The 25,552-nt window shown below is 45.0% G+C and overlaps 1 protein-coding gene across 2 annotated transcripts; it reads left to right on the plus strand.

Moving 5' to 3' along the window:
• The first annotated feature begins 697 nt into the window (after positions 1–697).
• dgkq (diacylglycerol kinase theta) lies at positions 698–25,346 on the plus strand. Of its 2 annotated transcripts, XM_030062467.1 has the most exons (24): positions 698–1,866; positions 5,185–5,264; positions 6,187–6,286; positions 6,537–6,622; positions 8,713–8,838; positions 9,930–10,083; positions 10,937–11,005; positions 11,321–11,421; positions 11,866–12,092; positions 13,592–13,682; positions 14,624–14,678; positions 16,044–16,105; positions 16,506–16,656; positions 17,638–17,676; positions 18,729–18,844; positions 19,529–19,680; positions 20,228–20,376; positions 20,496–20,674; positions 21,151–21,251; positions 21,626–21,772; positions 21,913–22,024; positions 22,381–22,533; positions 23,711–23,832; positions 23,874–25,346. In XM_030062467.1, exons 1-23 carry the CDS (start codon positions 1,641–1,643, stop codon positions 23,810–23,812), a joined length of 2,778 nt encoding a protein of 925 aa, XP_029918327.1. In that variant the 5' UTR covers positions 698–1,640; the 3' UTR covers positions 23,813–23,832; positions 23,874–25,346. The 2 variants fall into 2 exon arrangements, with proteins under 2 accessions (XP_029918327.1, XP_029918326.1); XM_030062466.1 differs by having other exon boundaries at positions 23,711–25,346.
• Positions 25,347–25,552: the final 206 nt, after the last annotated feature.

Genomic DNA, 25,552 nt, shown 5'->3' on the forward strand with positions numbered 1-25,552 from the left:
TCTCAGAATATTGCCCCTCCCAGTGGCCCTAATACACTGTCATAGGATTCAGATTCTGATTCAGGGTGCAGATGAAGGTAAAAGGAGGAATGAATAACAATAAGTATTAAAATTACATTAGCAGAACTTTTTAGGTGCATTTTACATCATTATCAGTCCATAATTTCTTAATCCACACACAAAACCTCTCATTTTTTTCAGGGTCCAGTTGAGAATATTTTAAGGTGTTAAAATGAAAGGATCCTGTTTCCAAGTGGATGGGCAATATTTACAGCTAGATGCACTGAAATGTATTGAATTAGTTTTTATATTTTGTAGCTTGTGTTTGTGGAGTAACTTCAGTATATTAATTAATATGTCTGCTAATCTGTGTCGAGATACTGTCCACATTTAAATATAATGTAAATATGAATATAAATGTAGACCTTTACGACTTTAATCTCAGAAATGTTGAGTTTTTTTTCTTTTTTCTTGCTGCATATTCTTCCCCCTACAGGGGCCCTAATCCGCCGCCGCAGGTCCCTAATGTTTGCTGAGATTAGGTATTCCCTCTCTAGGGAAGGAAGGAGGAAAAGGAAGGAAAGGAAACAGGGCAGAGGGAAGGAGAGGAGGGAGGAAGGAAGGAGGAGAAAATCAGTGTCAGTGACTCTGAGGGCGGAAGTAGGAGGACTCAGAAAACCAGCCTGGAGAAGGAAGAGGGAGACCGAAATGAAACGAGGTCCCTCCAGCCTCCGTTCACACTTGTTGATCAGGATTTATCTCCAACTCTGCGGCGGGTTTGGACGCTTCTCCACCCCGCCGTCCACCGCCCGATCCCGGCCGAGGAGCCGGATTTTAGGATGCATGACTGACCGGCTGGCTGGCTCCGTTCACTGAACGCACTGCAATGGACTGAAACAACATTACCCATCTGTCATAGTAGCTCACCGCCGCGGATAAGCACTGGATCGATTTTTCACCATTTAACCACCCAGCTTCCCAGGCGGGGGAGCTCCGGAATCCATCGCGGACACGGCGCCCTCTCCGCCGGGCTGCACAGCTGGGTGGCACCGCTGTGTCCGGGCGGAGGGACTCTGATTTCGGCGTGGTGGTGTGACCCTCCGCCGCGGGCTGGCGACGTGATATCTGCTAGAAACACCGAGCTTTCGCCTCGCATTTCCACCGAGTGAAATTTCTAATCTGGTTGCACGTTTTACCATTTCAGAATCTGGACAGTTCGCCTTCGAGGCGGGGAGCTCCGCGACCCCCACGGACCACGGCGCCCTCTCCGCCGGGCTGCACCGCTGGGTGGCACCGCTGCGTCCGGCCGGAGGGACTCGCAGCGCGGCGTGGTAGGATGATTCTCCACCGGGGGGCTGACGACTGATATCTGCCAATTTACTGGGCTTGTTTACCTTTCGAGATAGTTTACATGCTCTGCGTGTCTGGAATCTGGATAATTAGTTTTCTAAGCGGGGAGCTCGGGGATCCACCGCGGCCACAGCGCCCTCTCCGCCGGGCTGCGCCGCTGGGTGGCACCGCTGGGATGACTCTCCGCTGGGGGTGAAACACGTAACATTCTCTAGAAAAACAGGTTTTCTGCCTCCCAGGGGCACAAGCTTTTACCCCGTAGCTACGCAGAGGAGCAAGGGGAGGAGGACATGGCAGACAGCGGCCGGGCCAGACCAGGCGACCCTGACGCCGCAGACAGCCGGACTGCGAGCCCCGTGACCGGGAAGAAGAGGGCGCAGCAGTCCCCAGGGCTCCGGGCCAAGTACCAGACCTCCGCAACGGGCCACTGCTTCAAGAAAGTCACCCTGACCAAGCCCACCTTCTGCCACAGCTGCAGTGACTTCATCTGGGGGCTCATCGGCTTCCTGTGCGAAGGTAAAGGCATTTTACCCATGTAAAGTGTGTGTGTGTGTGTGTGTGTGTGTGTGTGTGTGTGTGTGTGTGTGTGTGTGTGTGTGTGTGTGTGTGTGTGTGTGGGCGTGCAGAGATGAAACAGACTGGGACCAGGCAGGTGAGCCTAATCTGCTCCAACAGCCACTGAACCCATTTAATTTATAATCCTCATCCCTCATGAATAATACAGCGTCATCTGATGGAGGCTTTTACCCAAAGTTCCTAACCGGCTCCCTGCAGAGCTCTAAGTGCATCCAGGCCTGGAGTGTGGGAATTGAACCCCCAACCATGCCAGTCACAGTGCCTTGCTCTGCTGGGTGTGTTTGTGTGTCTCCCCCAGCCCCGTCCAGCCAGGCGGTGCGGGCAGGGTCTGTCCTCTGCTCACTGACAGCAGGGACACACTCTTCCTTCTGAGGTGTGTGTGTGTGTGTGTGTGTGTGTGTGTGTGTGTGTGTGTGTGTTTGGGGTGGGAGTTCTGTACATCACACAGGCAAACACTCTCATCCAACACACACTGTGGTGCTGGCTACCAATGTGTGATCTGTAGCCAGCCTTTCCTTTCCTTTCCTTTCCTTTTCATCCTTTCCTTTCTTTTCCTTTTCCTCTTTTCCTTTCCTTTCCTTTTCCTTTCCTTTCTTTTCCTTTCCTCCTTTCCTTTCCTTTTCCTCTATTCCTTTCCTTTCCTTTCCTTTTCAACCTTTCCTTTCTTTTCCTTTTCCTCTTTTCCTTTCCTTTCCTTTCCTTTTCCTTTTCCTTTCCTTTCCTTTCCTTTTCATCCTTTCCTTTCTTTTCCTTTTACTCCTTTCCTTTCCTTTCCTTTCCTTTCCTTTCCTTTCCTTTCGTATTAAAGTGTCCTCGTGACTTCATCATGAATTCAACAGGCGAACTCGACAGCAGATCCAGGATCAGCTTGTTCAGTTCTCAAGTGATTGTCAAGCCTGCCCTCTCCCACACACGCACGCACACACACACACACACACACACACATACACACACGCACGCACGCACACGCACAAGGTTTTGGACAGTCAGTGTGTTACTGGGCAGAGTGTGTGTGTGTGTCTGTGTGTGTGTTTAAAGCTTGTGTTGCACGATCTGAGCTGCAGTCAAGTCGTGATTTACTCTCTCCGGTTGGCATGGCAACAGGAGGAAGGCAGGGATGCTTCGTGGTGGAGGAATGTGTGTGTGTGTGTGTAAACACATGCATGTCATCCTCACCAACAACAAATGCATTAAAAGCTGCAGTTGGAGTGTAAAAGGAAAAGGCTGAGCGGGATTACGTAACGTCTCTTTAAGCCGTCAGTTGGATTAACGTGAACCTGTGATGTCATCAAAGTGCTGCGTGCGCTTGTCACGACAATCAGCCTTTTTAATGCGGTGACCTTTACACGTTTCAGAGGCGCCGGCCGCAGGTTTTTATCCAAAGCAGCTGACAGAACACAGGGCTTCTGGAGGGAATTGAACCTGCAACCCTGACTTGTAGTTTCCCCTTTAATCAGCAGCCAAAGCAGAGTCACTGCTGCTGTTACCAAAAACATCATTTTACCCATCAGACATCAGGCCTGCGCCCCCGGGGTGGAGCAGCGATACACCTGCGGTTTGGTTTGAATCGCCACGTTTGAGTCGCAGTTTCGGTTTCAGTTCGATTTGTTTTGTACATCAAAAGAAAAAAAAAAAAAAAATATATATATATATATATATATATATATATATATATATATATATATATATTAGTATAAAAATTAAAAATTAAATAAATTAAATAAATTTTTTTCATTCAGAGATTTGGGGTTGAAATATGAAATCAACAAATATTCCCTCAAAGAAAAAAGTTGATTCAGTCGATTTAAAACAAACATGAAAATACTGTCAGTGTGTTCATTAATGCATCAGCGCAGTGTGTGTTAGCTGCTCTCATACGGTGTGTGTGTGTGTGTGTGCGTGTGTGTGTGTGTGTGTGTGTAACTCTGCACTTTGTTTTTTTATGGTTTTACACTTCTGCTGTCTCAAAAAATCACCTTCTCATACAGCTCTGCTGCATTTGTAATAACATTCAGGGCGACGCAGCACCAGCATGTTTCTACTCATCAGATTCTGTGCGTCACATCGTCAGTCAGTTTCGTGACTTTAGCAGAAGGAGCTCGATTTGTCACGGTTTGTAAACACAACAGTCAAAGTTGGCCCCTCCTCCCGGGCGAAGCGAACCACCTGCAGCCACTTTTTCTGTCCTAGGATGGTGACGGAATGAAATGACCGTCCAAAATGTAAAACATTCCATCACCATCCTTGGAAAATATTTGTCCCGCCGGCCCCTCCCTGTCCAGCAGCTCCCAGGTCAGCGGCGAGGCGTCGCTCTTCCTCCTTTTGCTGGGGTCATGCAAAAAAAAAAAAAAAAAAATTGTTTAAATTTTTCATTTTCACAGAGCAACTGGTTAACATCATCATCATGAAAAAACACCGCCCAGTGCAAACCTGTCGTTATGACTCATATTTCATTATTTTGCTTTATAATAAAAGTGAAATGAAATGAAGTGAAGGCAGTTTCAGGACACACGCCTGGACACCGACTGGCTGAAAGTTTTGAATTTTCATGCAGATTTTTCAGCAGTGGGTCCAGTGAAGACGCTGATCTGCAGCCGTCGGACATTTTGTGCGTCTGGGCAGTAAAAGCCTGAGCGGCCCTGAAGCGCAGAGACGCAGAAAAGCAGAATGTCGTGTGAAACTGGCCTGAGGTTTACCGCAGCGCGACGCCGGCACCAACTTCATGTCACTTTACTGAGAAAAGGAACAGCGACTGAACAAAGAGGCGGAAACACACTGCAGAGCAAACCAGCTAAACTCTGGTCACTCACTTCTCCCAACTCCTTTATTTTTACTTCTGTTGAATTATTAACACTTTATTTTATTTTATTTTATTTAGTTTACTTAGTTTATGAATTTTGTTATTTTGTTTTATTTCATTTTAGTTTATTTTTCAGGGCTTTTTAAAATTCCATATGTATTCTGTGTATTTTTAGTTTGTGCTGTCACAGTGGAAACCTCTGAGCCTTGTGCCATTAGGCTGAGTTAAAGGTGCATTCTGTGCAATTACACTGAAGTGAGGAATGTGGCCAAGAAAATACTAATACAATTACATAAATAAAACAAATAAATTAAAATACTAAAGGAATGACCCTGGCCCTGGTGCTGTGGGATTTGAACCTGCAGCCCGGTGCTGTGGGATTTGAACCTGCAACCCGGTGCTGTGGGATTTGAACCTGCGACCCCGGTGCTCAGCGGCTGTCCTCTCTCTCTCCTCAGTGTGTAACTTCATGTGTCATGAGAAATGCCTGAAGACGCTGCGCTCCGTGTGTTCCTGCATGACGCCGTCGCTCGTCCAGGTGAGTCACAAACCTCCGACACGGCAGGTCCCCCGTGAGCCCCTGCGGCACGGCGCCCCCTACTGACACCCCACCACCCCACCACAGTCGGTTGTTTGATTCCCTGTGAAACGTCTGAGCTTCAGATGCAGCAGAAACTGATCAGAGACACACACACACGTGAAAACCACTGAATGTGTTTTCTCCCCTGTTGCTCAGCTGCACCGCAGTGCTTTTTGTCGACTGTTTAGCTCATTTATTATTAAAGTTTCTCTAAAATATGCAGAGGCACATACATCCTGCAGGCCATATGCAACATGTTGCACAGCTGGTTCAACTCAGTTTGCTTAATTCTAATGTTACTGTGTTTCTATAACCAGGCACTTTGTTTCTCTGTTGTGTAAAATGCACAAATCATCCGACTGACGAGATGTAAAAACACGACCACCAAGTAGAAATAGAAAAATAAGCCTCTTAACGCACAAATGGCTATCTATAGTCTTATGAATTGATGTAAAATAAATGTGAGTTTGTGGCTAAAGCAGCCGCCTTATAATGTTCTGCTTGTGCGGCGAACAAAGTCCTCAACATTCAGAAACCACAGAGCTGATAATTGGCTGTGGAAAGCAAAACGTTTCCCCGGGGACTATTTTCCCCGGCGGAGGAGGAGGAGGAGGAGGAGGAGGGAGCGTTTCAGTGTGAAAAAGTCCTGAAAAGCCAACAGTGCTGCTGCTTTTAGGAAAACTCATGTGGAGGACTTTATTGGGCTGATGGAAAACTGGAGTGAAGAAAGTGTGAAGGCTCTGAAAGTTCATGTTCATATCGTAGTGGAATGAATGGAGGAAAGGGAGGAGGAGTGATGTGGCAGCTCTGAAACTCTGAACGTGGTGTTTTAACGTGTCGTGCTGTGGTGTTGACGTGTTCCCACCGCTGCCCCCTGCAGGTCCCGGTGGCTCACTGCTTCGGCCCAGCCGGTCAGAAGAAACGTTTCTGCTGCGTCTGCAGGAAGCAAACGGAGGGCAACACGGCGCTGCGCTGTGAAGGTCAGACCAGCCTCACCAGTACGACCAGTGTGACCAGTCAGTCTCACCACTGAGCCTGGCACCCAATGAGAAAATACACACCTCAAACAGAGCTTTATGTGTACAGCTCTGTTGTAAAGCAGAGGCTCCAAAGCCATTTTTAAATTTAACAAAACATCAAACCAATAAAACAAACTCACACAACAATGACATACTGTAATATGTGTGTGTAATATGTGTGTGTGTGTGTGTGTGTGTGTGTGTGTTTCAGTGTGTGAGCTGCATGTCCATGCCGACTGCGCCGTGTTCAGCTGTGCAGACTGTCGCAGCTGCCATCAGGACGGCATGATGGAGCCGGTGAGTTTTTTCACGTTTTTAATAATTATTTAACCATGAATATTAATTATGTAGTATACATTTTTATGCCGTATTGGCCTGAATATAAGTCAAACCCCCCTTTTTCGATACCAGTTTTTAGAAGAAAAAAAAGTTTTGAAGTGCTAATCTTGTTTTTGCTTTTGTTTTTTTTCCATAAAGAAAATAGTTTTATCTGACAATAATAAAGAAGTAATTAAAGGATAAATAAAGAAAGGTCGGCTGATTTACAGCATCTTTTAGATCAGTCGAGAAACAAACAATCAAAACGTTGCAGCGCATTAAAACCAGCAAACATGTTGTCTCAATGTAGACGACAACAGAACCTGAAACAATCTGAAAACAGAGGAAAAAGAAAAAAGAAAAGAAAAATCGAAATAAGCTGTTTTTTTGTTGTTGTTGTTTTTTTAAAATATTATTCTTAAAAACAGAGAATTTTAAATCTTATTTGACTTGTACAGTTGCTGTTTTCTCAGTGATGATTTAAACATCAACATATCCAGAATTTAACATCATATCTAGTACTGATCCATCAAAATACTGCAGTTTTCTATTTTAATTCTCCTCACCAACAAAAACCTCAGTCCTAAAAAAAAAATTCATTACTTTTGTTTATGATTAATCATTTACACTTTAAACATTCCTCCACTTTTACATCACAGTGTCAGGACAGAGCTGCCAAATGTTTAAATTGAATTTCCCTTGTATAGCAACATTATGCATGCTTTCAAAGTTGGTAAAGAAATATTGATATCGATTTTGAGTCAAAACAGCAGGAACTGGCTTGATTTTTTTTTTTTTTTTGATAACACTTTTAAATAACCATCATTAATAAATAGCTGATAATTGATAGTTAATTAAAATTGAGTTAACAGTTGTTTTTACAAACAAAGAAATAATTAATAATGTTTACTTATGACATAGTGAGCTAATTAACAGCAGTTTATTGTTTCATAATTAAAAACTTTTTTTTATAATACATTAAGTAATTGTGAAAGATTACCAAAGGATTTGTAAACCTTTAAGAAAACTACAAACAGACCAGATATTATATAACACTTTGTTAATGAGTAATAATTGGTTTATTTTACAATATATTGACATTGTTTAGATGCCTGTTATAAAGTTCCAACTGATGATTATAGTGCGTTGTTAAATGGTTAATAGAAACTTTATAAACCATCTATAAACACTATTATTATCAAATGTTTATATTTATTTGGTGTGGCGGCTCGTCCTCGTGTCTCCATGAAGCCAATGGGAGTGTTTACTCTTTGACTTGACCTTTGACCTCCGGGCTGAGGCTCACTGCAGCAGTAACCTGCTGAGCGACCCGGCGGGCTCACACACACACACACACACACACACCTGCCGCTGTCACACACACTTCCTGTCAGGTGTCAGCCTCACCCGGCCAATCAGAGCGGGCCTGGCAGCGGCCGGTGACTTACAGTATGAGAAAGGTCAACATGTCACTCCATCTCCCCGTCGTGCAGAGTGTGTGTGTGTGTGTGTGTGTGTGTGTGTGTGTGTGTGTGTGTGTGTGTGTGTGTGTGTGTGTGTGTGTGTGTCCGGCAGTGTGTGCACATCGATCTGCAAAGTATCGATCGCTCACAGGCATTGATTAAAATCAATGCAACATGAGGCTGATGGGAGTCGGAGCAGCCAGACTGACAGGAGAGCAGAAATAACACAAAGTAGGTCAGTGTGCTGCTTCATAGAGGAAAGTAAGAACTGGACTGAGACTGGAACCAGTGACAGCAGGCCAGCAGAGCTCAGCCAGAGATGCTCTATACAGGAAGATGCTCCACTCACAAGAATAACCTACTTGCTGCCTGCAGTAGAACTCATGTAGGAAGCTAATGTTAGCGCTTCATACTGTGTCACTTTATATAAATTTGATAAACCCAAATATTGATTACCTTCATCTGGCAAAATGAAGGCTAATGAAGGTCGAATACTGAAATGTTGCATTAAATGTGTCACCGTAAAATGTAAATGCTGAGTCGACCGCCTCGCTGTCCTCCGGTCTTCACCTGAACTCAACTGGGATCTATTTTCTGTCGCTCCAGGATACGTTCCACCACCACTGGCGGGAGGGGAACCTTGCATCAGCGGCGCGGTGTGAAGTTTGCCGGCGTTCCTGCGGCTCCTCTGACGTTCTGTCGGGGATCCGGTGTGAGTGGTGCGGCATCACGGTAAGAACCGATCGCAGTGTCCGTCATTCTGTTGTTGAAGCTTTCACCTGAAGCGCCTGAACGCCTCATCGTCCTTCACTTTGGCGAAGTTGGCAGCTGGAGCCGTCTTCCTCTAAAACCAGGATGTGTTTTGGTGAAGTGTCACTGTGTTCTGGATCAGTGGTGGTGTGTTTGGTGCAGTTTTGGTGTGTTTTGGTGCAGTGGCAGTGTGTTTTGGGCTAGTTGTTGGTGTTAGATATAAGGTAGCTTAGGTGTTGATGGTGGTGGAGATGAAGGTGGGGGTGGAGTCTCTGGTCTCAGGCAGAAACACGAGTCAGAAGTCAGAACAAGACCTGGTAGCTGTTAGTGTCGCGGCGAGCAGTTTCTCCACTGTGGCCTCGTTCAGACTGCAGCCCAGATCTGTGTTTTGGCAAATCCAGATTGTATCCAGACTGATCTTAGAAAGCCTGGACAGCAAAAACACATGAAATGTGATTTGCTTGGTTATTTATTTCTTTAAATCAGATCCAAACCACATTTGGAGGAGGTCTGAAATGCGATTACGATCAGATTTCTGCAGGCGTGTCTCTTTCCGGACGCTCTAGATGCAAAAATCAGATTTCAAACTGGCTTTTGCGTCTCTCACATTGCGACACACAACGACAGCATCAAATCCAGAGTGAGGCAGGTGCATCAGAGCGGCGGAGCAGAGCTGGCAGGGCGGCGTGGAGGACGGCACAGAGGAGGACAGACGTCCGGACAGAGCTGCTGTCTGGAGGCCGAGGCGGTGGATCTGTCTCTCATGCTGGAGGCCTCAGCGGTGTGCGTGGTTACTGACGCTGATGCAGATAGGCTGGTACAAACACATCAGATCTGATCACCTGCTGATAACAGGCAGTCTGTGCTAAAGATCTGATCTGAGAGACAGATCTGGTTTTCCTGCAGTCTGAGCGAGCCTGACAGGTCAGACGGGGCAGAGAGGGAGGGGGGGCGGGCTGGCCCGGGACAGCTGCTGTGTTTGCTGGTGTGTTTTGGTGCAGTGTTGGTGTGAGTCGGTGTCTTGTCCGTGCACGTGTGTTAATGACGGCGTTGCGTGTCGCCTCGTCCCTCAGAGCCACGCGGCGTGTTACCTCAGCGTGGCGCCAGAGTGCACCGTGGGCCGTCTGCGCTGCATGCTGCTGCATCCGGCCTGCGTCCGCCTCGACTCGAGAAACTTCAGCAAGATGCACTGCTACCGCATCACCGAGATCTGCAACCACGACATGGGTACGCACACACACACACACACACACACACACTTCCAAACCACATCCTCCCTCTGTTGACAGATATGTCTAAATGAGTAGCATGAGGCTCGTTTCCTGGATTCTTCACACCGACAGCGAGTTTTGAAGAACACAGATCTCCAGGATATCAGCTTTAAATGAGAACAACACATCTGTACACACATCTGCAGGCTAAGGTCACACACACTGCTGAACAGCGGTCTGATGAGCAGCTAAAGCACTCTGCTGGTTTCACTTCATGCTGATCCTGACCTTCAAAAACTCAAAATCTTACCAAGATTATTTGTCTTATTTCAAGTCAAAAATGTCTTATTTCTAGACAAAATATCTCATTACACTTAAAATAAGACATGATCACCTCAGAAGTAACTTGTTTTTAGGCAATTTTCTTGAAACAAGTGAAAATTTGCTTGTTTCATTGGCAAAATTTCCAGTGGAAAAAGTGAAAATTCACTTGAAATAAGTGAAAATTAGCTAGAAACAAGAAACAAATTTTGCCAATGAAACGAGCAAATTTTCACTTGAAACAAGTGAAAATTGTCTAAAAACAAGTTACTTCTGAGGTGATCATGTCTTATTTTAAGTGTAATGAGATATTTTGACTAGAAATAAGACATTTGTGACTTGAAATAAGACAAATAATCTTGGTAAGATTTTGAGTTTTTGCAGTGTGACCTGCTCTTACATTCTCACATTCATGCACTGTTGTATTTCTCTGCTGAGCTTTTGCACCAAAAGGTCAATAAACCAGAAAGTAGTGCAGTTATTTCAGTCATCCCACATGTTTTCTGGTCACATGATGTTTCTCTGCTTGTTTTTTTTTTTTTTATCAGATAACTCAGATGACGTGGATCAGCCGGCTCCAGTTCCTAAAGACGGGCCGCCGGCCGCTCCGGAGTCAGGTCGCTCTGCTGCTCTGCTTCCTCAGCTCAAATCTTAATCTTAATCTCAACAGGTTCTGCAGGATCCCCGATGGAAAAACACAGGATAAAATAATAATTAGTGCTAGTAAATACATTTCCACTACAGGGGACCAATACAGATACATCTTATCTTATCTTATCTTAATATTAATAATATCTAAATATTAGTTGTGATGTCCAAATCTGATGATGATGAAGAAGATGATGGTGATGCAGTCTTACGTTAAACCTATTCTGAAGGAGTGTGTGTGTGTGTGTGTGTGTGTGTGTGTGTGTGTGTGTTCTGACCCACAGGGAAACAGTTTCTGAAGGTGTTCGACGGCGACGATGCAGTCAAGCGCGGCCACTTCCGCCTGGTCTCCCTCCTCCGAGCCACCAAGAATGAGGAAGTGGTGGTGAGCCTTGTCATAATTCATATCATAACCGAAGAAAGAGAAAGGCAGCATCCAAAATCATCAGCGGAGCCATGAAACAGGCGTCTCTGTGGTCATGTTGGAAACGTGACTCGCAGTTCATGCTAACCCTAACCCCGAAATCTCATCATCATCATCGTCATGCAAAGCTTCTGTTGTTCTCTGACTTCAATGATAATAAAACCAACCACTAACTCAACCTCATGGTTATAAACCCAAACACACATTTAAGCTGAGCATTAATCTGGAAGGTAACGAGTGCACGCTGACATCTGAGACTCTCCTGTTTGTCAGATGCTAGTCCTCCTCCATTATCGTCAGGGTCTGAAATCTTAGCTCTGAAGTGTAAACCGGCTCTGCCAGTGATTAGAAACCAAACTGTGACTGTGCTGAATGAGTCCTCGCAGTACCTCCTCTGTCCTGCAGGAGGCGGCGCTGCGGGCCTTCTACCTCCCCGACGAGCCGCACGACTTCGAGCTGCAGGAGGTCGGCGGGCAGCAGCGTCTCCATAGCGACGACATCCTCAACCGCAACGGCGGCCCGGACAACAAGGGCACCCTGCGGGACGGCGGCGGCGGCGGCGGCGAGGCCTGGATCCTGAGGGCCAAACCGCGGGACGGCGAGGTCGTCAAGGTCTACGCCGGCTGGCCCAAGTGAGGGATGCTGGGAAATGGCAGTTATTCAGTTTTATTTATTTTTCAGGGAGAGATTCGAGGGGGTTAATGCAGATAATGATGAAGGAATTTAAATTAACTGAACAGCCTGCCTTGCAGCCCGCCATCACACACACACACACACACACACACACACACACACACACAGGGTCGGGCTTCCTCCTGGTCCTGGAATAACGTGGAATTTGAGAAGTGCGATCCAGGCAGCAAAGGTCAGAGGATTGTATAAATGTCTCAGCCTCTAAGAATACAGCAAAACATTTTTTCCACGTTGTTTCATATGTTCATCTCATTGGATTACATGGTGTTCAGACTGAAAAAATACATATTAGTTATGTTATTTGCACACACAAATAGATAACAGATAATGAAATAAGAGACGCAACAGGAGAGGAACAAGTTAAACAAATCGGTAGACAACAGTCCGATCAAAACTAAAGAAATACACAAACAACACAAAGGAAAAAGGGAAAAGAAGAAGAAGAGACAATAATAATATATATACATATACAAATCAAGAAATAATCAGACGTCATGATTTGAATGCAACGCCAGTTTCCTTTTTAAAATTTTCTAAAGGTAACGAGCTCTTGATGACTTTTATTTTGGCGTTCCATGTCTATGAACAGTGATGTGAGGCCTTGGTTCATTTTGTCAAAAGGAGCGTAAAAATGATTGGCCTGTCTCATTTATAGGAATGAATGCAGGAAATAAATTTGATTAAGTTGCTTAACAATGATTACATAGAAAAAGGCCAGAAGACACATTTCCATATATACACATATCTGATGAGTATTTATGTCAGGAAGAGGACAGAAGCCTCGTTAGAGTTTGAGAAAATCGTCTCTGCAACAAATAAATCTGATGAGAGCGGAGCGAGATGTGCTGTGTTTGCCCAAACAATATTACCACAAATCAAATGGGGATAAATCATGGAAAAATATAAAGTTAATAAAGAGACCGCTGATGATCCCCAGTGACTTCACAGTTTTATTAGGAATAAAATGAATATGATTTTTCCAGTTTATCATCACCAGCGAGTGTGAGAGACGGGAGTGAGAGTCTCTTCCATCTGCCGACTCTCTGCCTGCCGCTGCCATTATGAAATCCAACTTTTTAATGTTTAATGAGAGCTTGTTGAGTAGAAACCATCATGCAACTCTCACCGGTTCCTCGTCTGTATTATTCATCAGAGCGTGTGAGTCCGTATGATCATGTTGCTATCAGCAGCTCAGCGTTAAAAACCAGGAAGGACGAATAGTTTTATTTATGGAAAGGTCAAGGAATTTAACATCACAGCCTGTTATGGGAAACCTTTTTTTTGTCCTCATTCGATTGTTCAAAACCAAAATAACTGCAAGTGTTCTGCAAAAATATATATAATTTACCCAGCAACAGCAATAAAATCTGTTGGACTGGACGTGAATCGTGTCTTAATTTGTTAAAAAGTTGATCTTCCCGTGTCCCGTGTGTTTCAGGGCGGGCGCGGCCTTCGTCTCCGTCTCCGTCTCCAGGAGCAGCACGGCAGCCACCGTCCTCTCTGAGGTCCTCAGTCAGCTGGGCAGACAGGTGAGCACATCGTCCTGCGCTCACACACTCCTGTGTGTGTGTGTGTGTTTTCTGAGCCTGGGAGCGTTTTAGGACGGTGTGAAATATCATTAACTGTCATTAATATATCCTTAATGTCCTTTACTGATGAAAATCAACTTTTTAAGCTCGTTAACAGGACAGGCGAGGGTTAATGATGTCATAAATCTGAAGAACCAGTCCCAATTTTTCATACGTCGATTATCAACCGCGATACAATTTACGAGTCTGTGTGTGTGAGCAGGCAGGGGTGGGCGGGGTCTATTTGCATATTCATAGAGCTGTGCATACGTAATGAAGGCAAAGTGTCCAGTTACTGCATATCAGAGCCATTTAGGGCATGAAGGGGTGCTTTTTCATAGTAAAAAAAACTTCTAAATATGTAATATTGATGAACAGTGAATATTTTTAGGAGTTTATTCAATGGCTGGCCGAGGTTTTTTTTTTTTTTTTTTTGTAAATAATCAAAAGTGCACAAATAGTTCAGAAAAACTAGACAAAATGAGTCTGGGCTCAAGAGTTTTTACATGTAACAGAGATGGAAACATGGTTATTTCATTATTTTTTTCATGCTGTGCAGGTCAAAGGTCAGCAGACACATAAACCTACAATATATGTTCTCCATCTGCCTGTAAAACATGGTGTACAGAGAGAAATCATTAAAAGAACCCTTGTAAACTGGATTATTTCAGAAATTGTGCTACTTGGAGCCAGCGCTGTGATCAGAATGTTACCTGATGATGTTGCTTTGCATGCACAAATACTGACTCACAAACTTCTGTGTAATATTGTATAACATCAGAGTCTCTCAGCGCAGAGCTCCAGGTGGTGGCTGTGTATGGTAAATGTGTTCAGTTCACACACAGTTCACACAGTTTGGCAGTTTGTGGGAGCGGTTTAACAGGAAGCTGACGGTGTTGCAGGAGGAAGACGCCGGCGGCTTCAGCCTGGTTGAAGTGAACATGAGCAGCAAACAGGGTGAGCAGCTGATCCTCCCTCACACCCGCCCACAGACAGCATGCCGCCACCAGGGCTGCAGCAGAAAACACTGTGTTACTTCATGTTGCTGGACTGATGCACAGGCAGCTGTAGCGCCCCCTTCAGAGCAGCCTGTGCAGACCTCAGAGGCCTGATGTGACACTGACCACCACCCTTTTCCACACATTTTCTCTGTGTGGGAAAGCCACAGGGTTTTCATGAAGCTGACATGTAAAACTTGGATTTTAATCTGCTTGTTTCTCAGTTAAATGGAACTGGATCCACCGAATTCTGGTGCCACTTTCCAACCCAAATCATAATTTTGCTGACAAAAAGCTAAAACTGCCGTGCACATCACACTCCCCTAGCCGGCTGTCCTGTGAACGGCTTTGCTCGATAAATTTACCACTAGAACCAAAAAAATTACACAAGAATTATACAAATCACTTTCATTTGTTCCATAAACTATTGAGGTTTTGATCCAAAAGTCTGGAAACTGTGAACACGTCCAGGACAAGTGATGATATGACCTCTGAGGCCCAGTGAGCGTTTCCTCTCCTCTCTGCCCGTGTGTTTTCTCAGAGTCTGATCTGAGGCGTCTGACACGATGTACAGAGGAGGCTTTCTACAAAGCTGTAGAAAACAAGAACTCAGTTTCCCATAATGCCATTGTGCTCCCCTGGACTGTTTCACACGGCACTACACCACACAGCTGCACTCACTCAACAATAGATTCATTCATTCATTTAACTCTCAGCACTGAACTCATGGCAGCTCTTACAAAGAGAAGTGGCACCAGTTCATTCAACCAGTTTGTCTGTTTGTGACAGTAAAGCACAAATAATCTCATCATCAGTCAAGCTAATGAACATGGATGCATTCGTTTTGCTCTATGAGACATTCAGCTTATTCATTAATGCAGGATTCCCCAACGTTTTATGTAAATCAAGTTATTAGTGTCTGAGACATTTTGCATGAGCTACAATTTGCAAACACTGCAGTGCTCCCCTCAGAGCGATTAGTGCAGTTTAAAAACATAGAAATGAAACTCATCGTTCAGTAATGTTTTGTCCAAATTCAATCAGTGGTGTTCAAGATGTTGTGCATGAGGGCCAACCTGTAGCCCCTCCCCCCAGTGACATCACGGGACAGTAAAACAAGCAGACTCCAAACAAAGCTGGGAAATGTCAGTTCCCTTATGAGTTAGTTTATTCTGCAGGTAACCAGTCACACAGCCACTGAACTGCTGTTACTGCACCAAGACGTTGATTTCCTCTCCTTTTTCTTTTTGTTTTTGACATGTTTTTTTCTTTTGTGTGTGTGTGTGTGTGTGGGGTCATGACCTTTTCCTCCTCTCTCCTCCAGTCCAGAGACAGACGCTGACCAATCAGGAGAACCTTCTGGAAAAACTGCAGGAAATCAGGAAGGTAAGAGGAGCCAGTCTGGTTCCTGCTAATAACAACATACACTATACCTAGGTCTATCCACAGAGGCACTTACACTCACACACACCCACACACACTTACCGTCTGTGTGAACATAGCCTAATACACTCTTCAGTCTTGAAAGTGGGTGCATGTCTCTGTCTTTGCAGCCCTGCCATCTTGCCTATTAAAGTTAAATGTGATTGTAGGAACAAAAGTCACCAATTTTTACACTTAAGTTACACCTGAGAGTATCTTTTTTTATGTTGAGTGAGTTTTTATGTCAAATATTCTCTGATTCCTCTCAGTATTTCAGTTTTGGGGAATAATAACTTTAGCTGCTGATTCCTGCTGTTGCTGATTATTTTGCTTCCTGTTGAGCTGCTGTCTGTTTTCCTCCCAGGTTTCTCTGAGGCAGATGAACCAGACTCGGTTTTACATCATGGAGGACAGGAACCGTGCGGTCCAGGTCAGCCTGCTGATTGGAGGACTGCCCACCCTGCTGACCACAGAGGAATATAGCCAGCTGATCCAGGAACACCTGACCATCAAGAGTGAGTCTGCAGCCTCGTTGCTGTGCTCCGATTTAACCTGAGCAAAGTTCAGATGAGTTTGTTAAACGTGGAGTTCCACAGGGAGCGTACCTGGGCCCGGTTAGTTTCCTATTGTGGCAGAGCACAGTCCTAAAGTTAATTTCCAATATGAATAGAAAAACTCTTTGACCTGAAGTTCATTATTCAATGTCTCTAATATAAAATGCATTGAATCTGTGAAAGTGTTAATTAATCAAGAACTTTTGTCCAGTAGTTTCCTTTAAAAAGTTCCATCATTTGTTTAGTTTTTGGCCACTGATGCACTAATGTACAGGCAGACTGTTGGTACTAGCCAAAACCAATTTTAGTAATATCTGTAATAGTCTAATAGATTGTAGAATGATCATTTTGCAACATTTTTCTAGGAGTTTGTCACTTAGTGCATCTGTCAAAATGGCTGAAAATTAAAATACAAATGTATCTTTTTTTCTTTGTTAAAAAAAAAAACTTAAATATGTTAAGATGGGCTTGTTCAAAAAGTTACACCTGTTTTGTGCCTGCATTTGTACGACAGTTCTTACAGAAAAGACAACGACAAAGAATAACATATCTGTACTGAATAAGATATTATGGATGGGAAGATACAGGATGGATATCAGCCTCAAAAAAAAAAAAAAAAAAAAAAAGATTTGTGCATCTCTGTTTTGTCAAGAGGTTTCTCTCTTTTGAAACTGTGAGGAGGAGGAGGAGACCTTTCCAGTGTTTCTGCCATGCGCTGTTTGGTTGTTTGTTGTTCATCTGAAAAAGTAGTGAAGGTGAAGCTGTGACTCGGCATGACTCAGCATGACTCAGCATGACTCAGCATGCAGCTCTTCATTTTCTCTCTCACTCTTGTTTTTAAGGTCATTTCGCAGCAAGACGGATTGTTCAGCTCACCCCCGCGTCTCTCTCTCACTCTCTCTCCCTCTCCATCTCTCTCTCTCTCTCTCTCCCTCTCTGCAGGTCACTTGGTCACCATCAGCCACATCTATGGGAGTCAAGGTGAGTCGGTTGTCATGGAAACGACCCTGCTGGTTTATTTTGAGGTCACGATCTTCACTGCTGAGATCATCATGTAAACCCCACAGACGGCGTGTTGTGTCGTCCTGCTGCTCAGACGACGTGACGTTTCCTCTCCGAGACATTTTCGTTTTATTTTTCATGCTCTTCATCCGGAGATGAGCTCAGCGGTGGAAAGCCGTTTGAGCTGCAGCTCTGAGATCAGCAACATCACAGATAACCAGCAGCAAGCAGGTCAAAGGTCAGAGGTCACAGGGACAAACATTTCTGTGGCCCTGAGATGTAAGAACAGCAGCTGAGAATGGCACAGTGACATGACTGTGCCTGTAATGCTCATGGCTCATCAGAAACAGAATCAGAAATACTTTATTGATCCTCAAGGGGAAACTGGGTTGCATGTTATGTTTCTTATGCTGTAATTTGATAGAGCTTTATTCTGTCCTTGAGGTGGCGCTCTTGGTTTATTGTTCATGGTTGTAGCATGCTGGGAAAAAAACAGAGTGGTAGCAGAGAGAGAAGGCTGTGGTCGCTCTAAGTGAAACTGTAAGTGTATCTGTGGAGTCAAAGGCAGAATGAGCAGGATTTGTCGTTGTGGTTTGTAAACACAACATTCACAGTTGGCTCCTCCTCCCTGGCTAAGCTAATCGCTGCTATCCTAGGATAGTGATGGAATGAAATGTAGAACATTCCATTGACGTCCTAGAGAAAAAAATGTCAGAGGGCCCGTCGTCGCTCTTCCTCCTCCTCCTCTCCCTCAGCGCTCCAGCAGCTGAAAGCTCAACCCCAGATTCCCTCTCGCTGTGGGAGGAGCTTCGTCCACTCGCCGTTTCTCCTGAAGACACATTTTAGAAACACAAGAAAACTGTGATTATTAAAATGTACATTTAAAAGTCAGTCAGTCATTTCTTGTGTTTAAATGCTTGGGGAAATCTGACCGCAGACCCCACCTTGAAAACCACAGCTTGATGTTTGTGTGTGTGTGTGTGTGTGTGTGTGTGTGTATGTGTGTGTGTGTGCGTGTGTGCATGCTCCAGGTGCGGTGGTGTTGCAGATCTCATGTTTCTCTGAGGCAGAGAGGATCTACATGTTGGCTAAAGACACGACTGTCAACAACAAGCCGCTCACCTCCCTGGTCGTCCCGGAGATCACGGTAACACCGCTTTACTGCCAAACCAAGCCAAACCAAACCAAGCCATGCCAAACCATGCCAAAGCAGACAAAACCATGCCAAACTACAGCAAAACATGCCAAACTATACCAAAAGAAACCATGCCAAAGCAGACAAAACCATGCCAAACTACAGCAAAACATGCCAAAACATGCCAAACTATACCAAAAGAAACCATGCCAAAGCACGCCATGTCATGCCATGCCAAATTATAACGAACCAGACCATACCAAGCCAAACCATGCCAGTGCTCTGTGAAAACCACCTAACACAGTGACTGGATGAAACAACCGGGAGAATAATTTCTGTTATGTTCCTGTAAAGTGTGAGCCATGTGGAAAATTCCCTGATATTCCCAGACTTGCCCAGAGAATTTCTCATATTTCCTGGCTTTCCATGCCTGGAGTTCACCTCTTTAAATTTCCCTCACATTCAAGAAATTCCAGCTCCACTGGAAACTCAGACACAACAAAACAGCCGTGCTCATCCCGCACAGCACCGTCACGTCCACGGTGTGTTTAGCAGAAGGCAGCTTGGAAAGCAACACTCGCAGGTTTTTCCTCTCCGACAAAACCTTCCTCGTCGTCTGTGACTTCAAGAATCCTGATTCTGACGTCTGAGTTTCTGTGACTGGACGGTAACAGGAGGTGATTTGTCCTCCCGCAGCACAACAAGCTGGGCAGAGACGTCTCCCCCCTGCTGGTGTTCGTCAACCCCAAGAGCGGCGGGCTGAAGGGCCGAGAGCTGCTCTACAGCTTCCGGAAGCTTCTGAACCCTCACCAGGTCTTTGACATCTCCAACGGAGGGCCGCTGGCTGGGTGAGAGGACGCCAACACACACACACACACACACACACACACACACACACACACAATGAACCGAGGGATCTACATCCAGGTGTGTCAGGCTGAGATAAAAATAACTCACCTTTTTGGTAGACTGTAAGTGCACTGCATGTCACATGACCAGAAATAACCAATCAGCATCGCAGATCTCATATCATCCTGACCGTCCAATCATCAGTCCCCGAGGTTTCTGAGTCAGTCTGTGATATTCTCTGTAGTTTTTAATCATTTGTATGCATTTATACTGTTTGTATTTTAAAATGTTATTTTTTTTATTATGAATAAAGTATTTACCAATCATTAATTATTAAGAATAGTGAATAAAAGTCTTTTCTCATTTTTATTGTAGAAATTTACTAAATATATCACTACCATCACTTTTAAAAGTGATAATAACGGGTAAATAACAATTATGAGCATTTTTTTAATGAATGCATGAGGTGATGTTGTGTTGTTTTGCACAAATGACTGAAATGAAGCGTCTGTTGTAATATTAATCTGTTCTGGTGTCCCCGTCCAGCCTCCACACCTTCAGGGACGTTCCCAGTTTCCGGGTGCTGGTCTGTGGGGGTGACGGGACGGTGGGCTGGGTGCTGGGCGTCCTGGAGGCCGTCCGACACAAACTGGCCTGTGCCGAGCCGCCCATCGGCATCGTGCCGCTGGGAACAGGTCAGAACAAAACCACCTGACACCACCTGACAGATGAAATGATCAGTATTATGGACTGACAGCGGCAGGAATCCTGAGCTGCAGTGCAGGGTGACACGTGACCTCTGTGCTGTGTTTAGGGAACGACCTGGCCCGCGTCCTGCGCTGGGGGCCGGGCTACAGCGGCGAAGACCCCCACCACATCCTGGTGTGTGTGGACGAGGCCGAGGAGGTCCAGATGGACCGCTGGACCATCCTGCTGGATGCTCAGGACGTCTCCGAGGACGGCAAGGACAACGGCTTCCTGGAGCCACCCAAGGTCTGTCCGGTTTGACTCACAGCTGAACAGCTAAACACACTTTGAGTTGTAAAGTGGTTTTTAATTTAATTTGGTTTAATGTAGTTAACTAACATGCTGGTATCAGTATCACTGAATCTCACTGTTGTGTTCTCAGAGAGCAAATAAGAGGAATCTGGGGAATATTCTCATGGCTGATTATCCAAGCTAGTGAACACACATTAAAATAATAATAAAAAACAGCAGAAAACCCAAGTCACCAATAAAATGCAGCTAGCGGAGGATTATGGGAATTATGAACATATTTAGAATTTCCCTGGTTGGGATCAATAAAGTATATCTATCTATCTAACTATCTATCTATCTATTTAGAATGAGCTTTTGACCAATCAGATGGCTTGGATGAATCTGTAATCACTAAACAGCCGTTAACAGGATCTCTCTCTCTCTCTCTCTCTCTCTCTCTCTCTCTCTCTCTCTCTCTCTCTCTCTCTCAGATCGTCCAGATGAATAATTATTTTGGTTTAGGAATCGATGCCGAGCTCAGTCTTGACTTCCACCAGGCAAGAGAGGACGAGCCCGATAAATTCACCAGCAGGTATTCTATTCTATTCTATTCTATTCTATTCTATTCTGATCAGGTGGCTCAAATAGTGAACAGATCAAACAGATGTATTTTGTTTACTGTAATTACAAACTAATGCCTCCAAGTTAATATTCTAATAATTTATTGATGGTAAACTGTTACACTGTAATTAATCTGCCCTGAATTAGCACCATTAATTAATAAATTGATTAATTATCACCAGCTGGGAATAAGACAGCAGGAGCTTATAAAAACATTCTGCATGTTTAAGATCCAATTACCAAGCTGCAGAGTTTACATTATGAATGTAATGTGTGTGTGTGTATGTGTGTGTGTGTGTGTGTGTGTGTGTGTGTGTGTGTGTGTGTGTGTGTGTGTGTGTTCAGATTCCATAATAAAGGTGTGTATGTGAAGGTGGGTCTGCAGAAGATCAGCCACACCAGGAGCCTCCATAAAGAGCTGCAGCTGCAGGTGGACACACACACCGTCCCGCTGCCGAACATCGAGGGACTGATCTTCCTCAATATACCCAGGTAACACACACACACACACACACACACACACACACACACACACTCTTCTCCTTGTGATTTAACACACCTATACTCATTCCTCATTCTTCTCTTCATATATGTTTGTGTGTGTGTGTGTCTGTGTGTGTGTGTGTGTGTAGCTGGGGTTCAGGTGCTGATCTTTGGGGGTCGGAGGTTGACGGTCGCCATGAGAAGCCGCGCATCGACGACGGCCTGCTGGAGGTGGTGGGAGTCACTGGTGTCGTCCACATGGTGAGAGAGAGAACGAGAGAGAGAGAGAGAGAGAATGAGTACTGAATGAGTACTCAGCACTTATGAGAACACTACAAACTGAACTCAGAAACAAACTGGGACGTCCTGTAGTGCCTTGTCTAAACAGCATGAATGACATTCTCTGGACGAACGACGGAGAATGTGCGCGTGAGATGAGTTGAAAAGAATTAAATTAATCTGCTCAGGTTTCAAAGGGTTAATGCAGAGAAACCTGACCAGATTCATTTAAATTCCTCATCAGATTTCTTGTACTTCAAACAAGAGTCCGATCCAGGCACTCCAAATATCAGGAAATGTGACTGTGTGTGTGTGTGTGTGTGTGTGTGTGTGTGTAGGGCCAGGTGCAGAGCGGACTGCGCTCAGGGATTCGCATTGCTCAAGGGAACTACATCAGGCTGACAGTGAGCAAACCGATTCCGGTTCAGGTGGACGGAGAGCCATGGATCCAACCGCCAGGACACATCATCATATCTGCTGCTGGACCCAAGGTCTGTCCAGGGGTCTGTGGGACTGTGTCCAGGGGTCTGTGGGGGGTGTGTCTGTGGGTCTGTCCAGGATCTGTCTGTGTCTGTGGGCGTCTCTCAGGGGGCTGTAGGGGTATGCCTGGAGGTCTGTCCGGGGTCTGTCTGGGTCTGTCTATCCAGGGTCTGTCTTGGGTCTGTCTTGGGTCTGTCCGGGGTCTGTCCGGGGTCTGTCTTGGGTCTGTCCGGGGTCTGTCCGGGGTCTGTCTTGGGTCTGTCCGGGGTATGTCTGTCTGTCCGGGGTCTGTGTGTCTGTCCGGCGTCTGTCTGTGTCTGTTGGTGTCTGTCCCGGGTCTGTCCAAGGTCTGTCTGGGGTCTTTGGGGGTCTGTCCTTGTCTGTGGGGGTATGTCCAGGGTCTGTCTGTGTCTGTGGGGGTCTGTCCGGCGTCTGTCTGGGGTCTGTCTGTGTCTGTGGGGGTATGTCCGGGGTCTCTCTGGGGTCTGTCTGTGTCTGTGGGGGTATGTCCGGGGTCTGTCTGTGTCCGTGGGGGTATGTCCGGGGTCTGTCCGGCGTCTGTCTGGGGTCTGTCTGTGTCTGTGGGGGTATGTCCGGGGTCTGTCCGGCGTCTGTGGGGGTATGTCCGGGGTCTGTCTGGGGTCCATTCAGTCTGAATTTGCTTCCATGTTCTGTGATTTCTGTAGGTGGAGGTATTTGAACCTCACAAGCTAATCACTTGCAGCTTCAGCCAGTTTACTGAGCTGCTGAAATTCAGTCTAACTTAGCAACTTCAGTCACCTACAAAAATGTCAGTCAGTGTTGACACTTTGTGCCATTTATATTGAGTCATTTTGTTGATGAAAGGGCTCATAATGCGGCAAGAAGAGCTCTGTATTAACAAAAAGTAGATTAAGGACATTCGGATGAACGAGTCAGTGAAGTCGGGCTGATTCTAACAAACAGACCAGATCTACTTTCCAAATTAAATTAAACTTGTGTCAAAAAACATCTTTCCCTCAGAAATACCTTCAGGACACATTTTTCTGCTTCCAGTGTTTTTAGTTTGAATTTATTTGAAACAACGGCAATAGCTGTGTCTAGGCAGTACCTTTATCCACTGAATCGACTCTTTTTAATGTGAAAGTGCGATTCATGGGTCCAGAGCCAGGCGAGTAGTTTGGAACTTTCTGTTTGTTGTGTCTGCAGGTTCGGATGCTGAGGAAGTCCAAGCAGAAGCAGAAGAAGCCATCCGTCGCTGTGAAGGACGGTCGCTCTGAGAGTCCTTCCTCCAGAGACGGTGGACACTGACCAACACCGACACACCTGGATGTCAGTTTCCCGCCTTCATCTGCTTCCTGCTGCAGCTGGAAGCCATTTTGGCACTGGCAGCAAGCTGAGATTTCACCCATGTAGCTTTTTAGTGGGCACTAACGACCTGTGGACTAAGGGCGACTAATGAAGAGACTAACGAGCTTTGATCGACTGATTTACAAACCTTTCTGGGAGAGAGTCCTGGATCGACTTAGCCCAGCGCAGCCCAGTTAGTTAGTTAAGATGGTTTCTTATCGCCTCAACTCTTACCAACTACAAAATTCTGACTTAATATGGTTAATAATTACCACTTCAAATTTACATTAAAAGAACTGATAATTACCTTAATACAAAGAATAACATAGTTTGTTTACTGATGACAAGGTTTCTGCACTGGTCAGGAAAAATGGTGAAACTGAAGATTAGTTTTTCAAGTCTTGATAAGCTTTGGAGTCGCACTAAAGGTCAGGAAGTGCGAAAAGAAACAGTTGAATCTCTGTACAGATTTCAGTAGTTGTTAGACTCAGTGTCATTTGATATACTGTAATATCTGTTGTAGTGAAAAAATAACATGTAGCTACAGAGGGACATTGCCGAATTACAGTCAGTATATTGTCAGAAGCGGAAAGTGTAAAGGAACCAAAGGATGAATCAGCTCTGAAGGATTGTTTTTATGAAGCTGTAACTGCATAATCTTATCAAAACAGAAACTTCCTAGGATGTTGAACAGAGTCCTGGCCTCTGCTTCCTCTGGCGTTAAATCCTTTAGTAACGTTGGTCCTGCAGACAGCAGGAGACAGCGCTCTCATTGTGGTGAAGCTCTCCGATGCTAACGTGCGTGATAAATCAGACACAAACTCCCTGCTTGTCTGAAGCCACTGTGACCGCAGCGCAGCATCAGTATTTAACTGGAAGTGTAATCCTGAACATCAGTCATCTGTGAATCTGTGAGGAGGGAGAGTCGGATCGGTCACAGTCGAAGCATTCAATAAAGACTGAACTGTAGCTGGTGGGAATGTGTTGTACCCTGGTAATGACACTGGCTTTAATTTGTTATTTTAAATAATCAGCGCAAGTCTTAAATTCACTGCAACTGAAATAACTTGATGCTATGTGTCTGTTTTTAGTGTTTTGAGGATTTTAGTTTCCTTATGTAATGTCTGGACCCCAGGAAGAGCAGCTGTTACACAAATGCTCAGGTAAAATAATAGACAAAACTTATTTTTGGGATGTGACTCGTCTTCAAATACTGCAGCCAAAGTAAGAAGATAAAATTAACTTCACTAAAGCTAATTGTGTCAGCTAACAGTAAACAAATTAAGGAAAGAAAAGTTATTTTGCTAAGCACATAGCTAGCCTGCTGTTTGCTCTGACATTTTCCCAACTTCCCCAGATTGAGACCAGACGTTGGACACATTCTCACCTCTGGACGTCGAGTGGTTCAGTTCCTACGGGTAGCATTTCCTGTTAGCTTAGCATAAAGACTTGAAGACTATGGGAGTCGTTAGCCTGGCTCTGTGAAAGTGAAAAAGTAAACCTTGCCTCTGCAGTATTCGTTTTAAACTCTGGAATTGCTTCACCAACGCCTTAGCGGTTAGCAGTAACATTGACAGCAGAACAGTGGTATTTATGTAATATTAGCGAACAACATAAGCTCCAGTGAAGTTAATGTTTTTTACTGTGACAGCAGTGGTTGCAGATGGGTGTTTAAGTTTACACATTTAGCAAAACACATCA

Source organism: Myripristis murdjan, chromosome 10 (assembly GCF_902150065.1).
Source record: "Myripristis murdjan chromosome 10, fMyrMur1.1, whole genome shotgun sequence".
Taxonomy (NCBI): domain Eukaryota; kingdom Metazoa; phylum Chordata; class Actinopteri; order Holocentriformes; family Holocentridae; genus Myripristis; species Myripristis murdjan.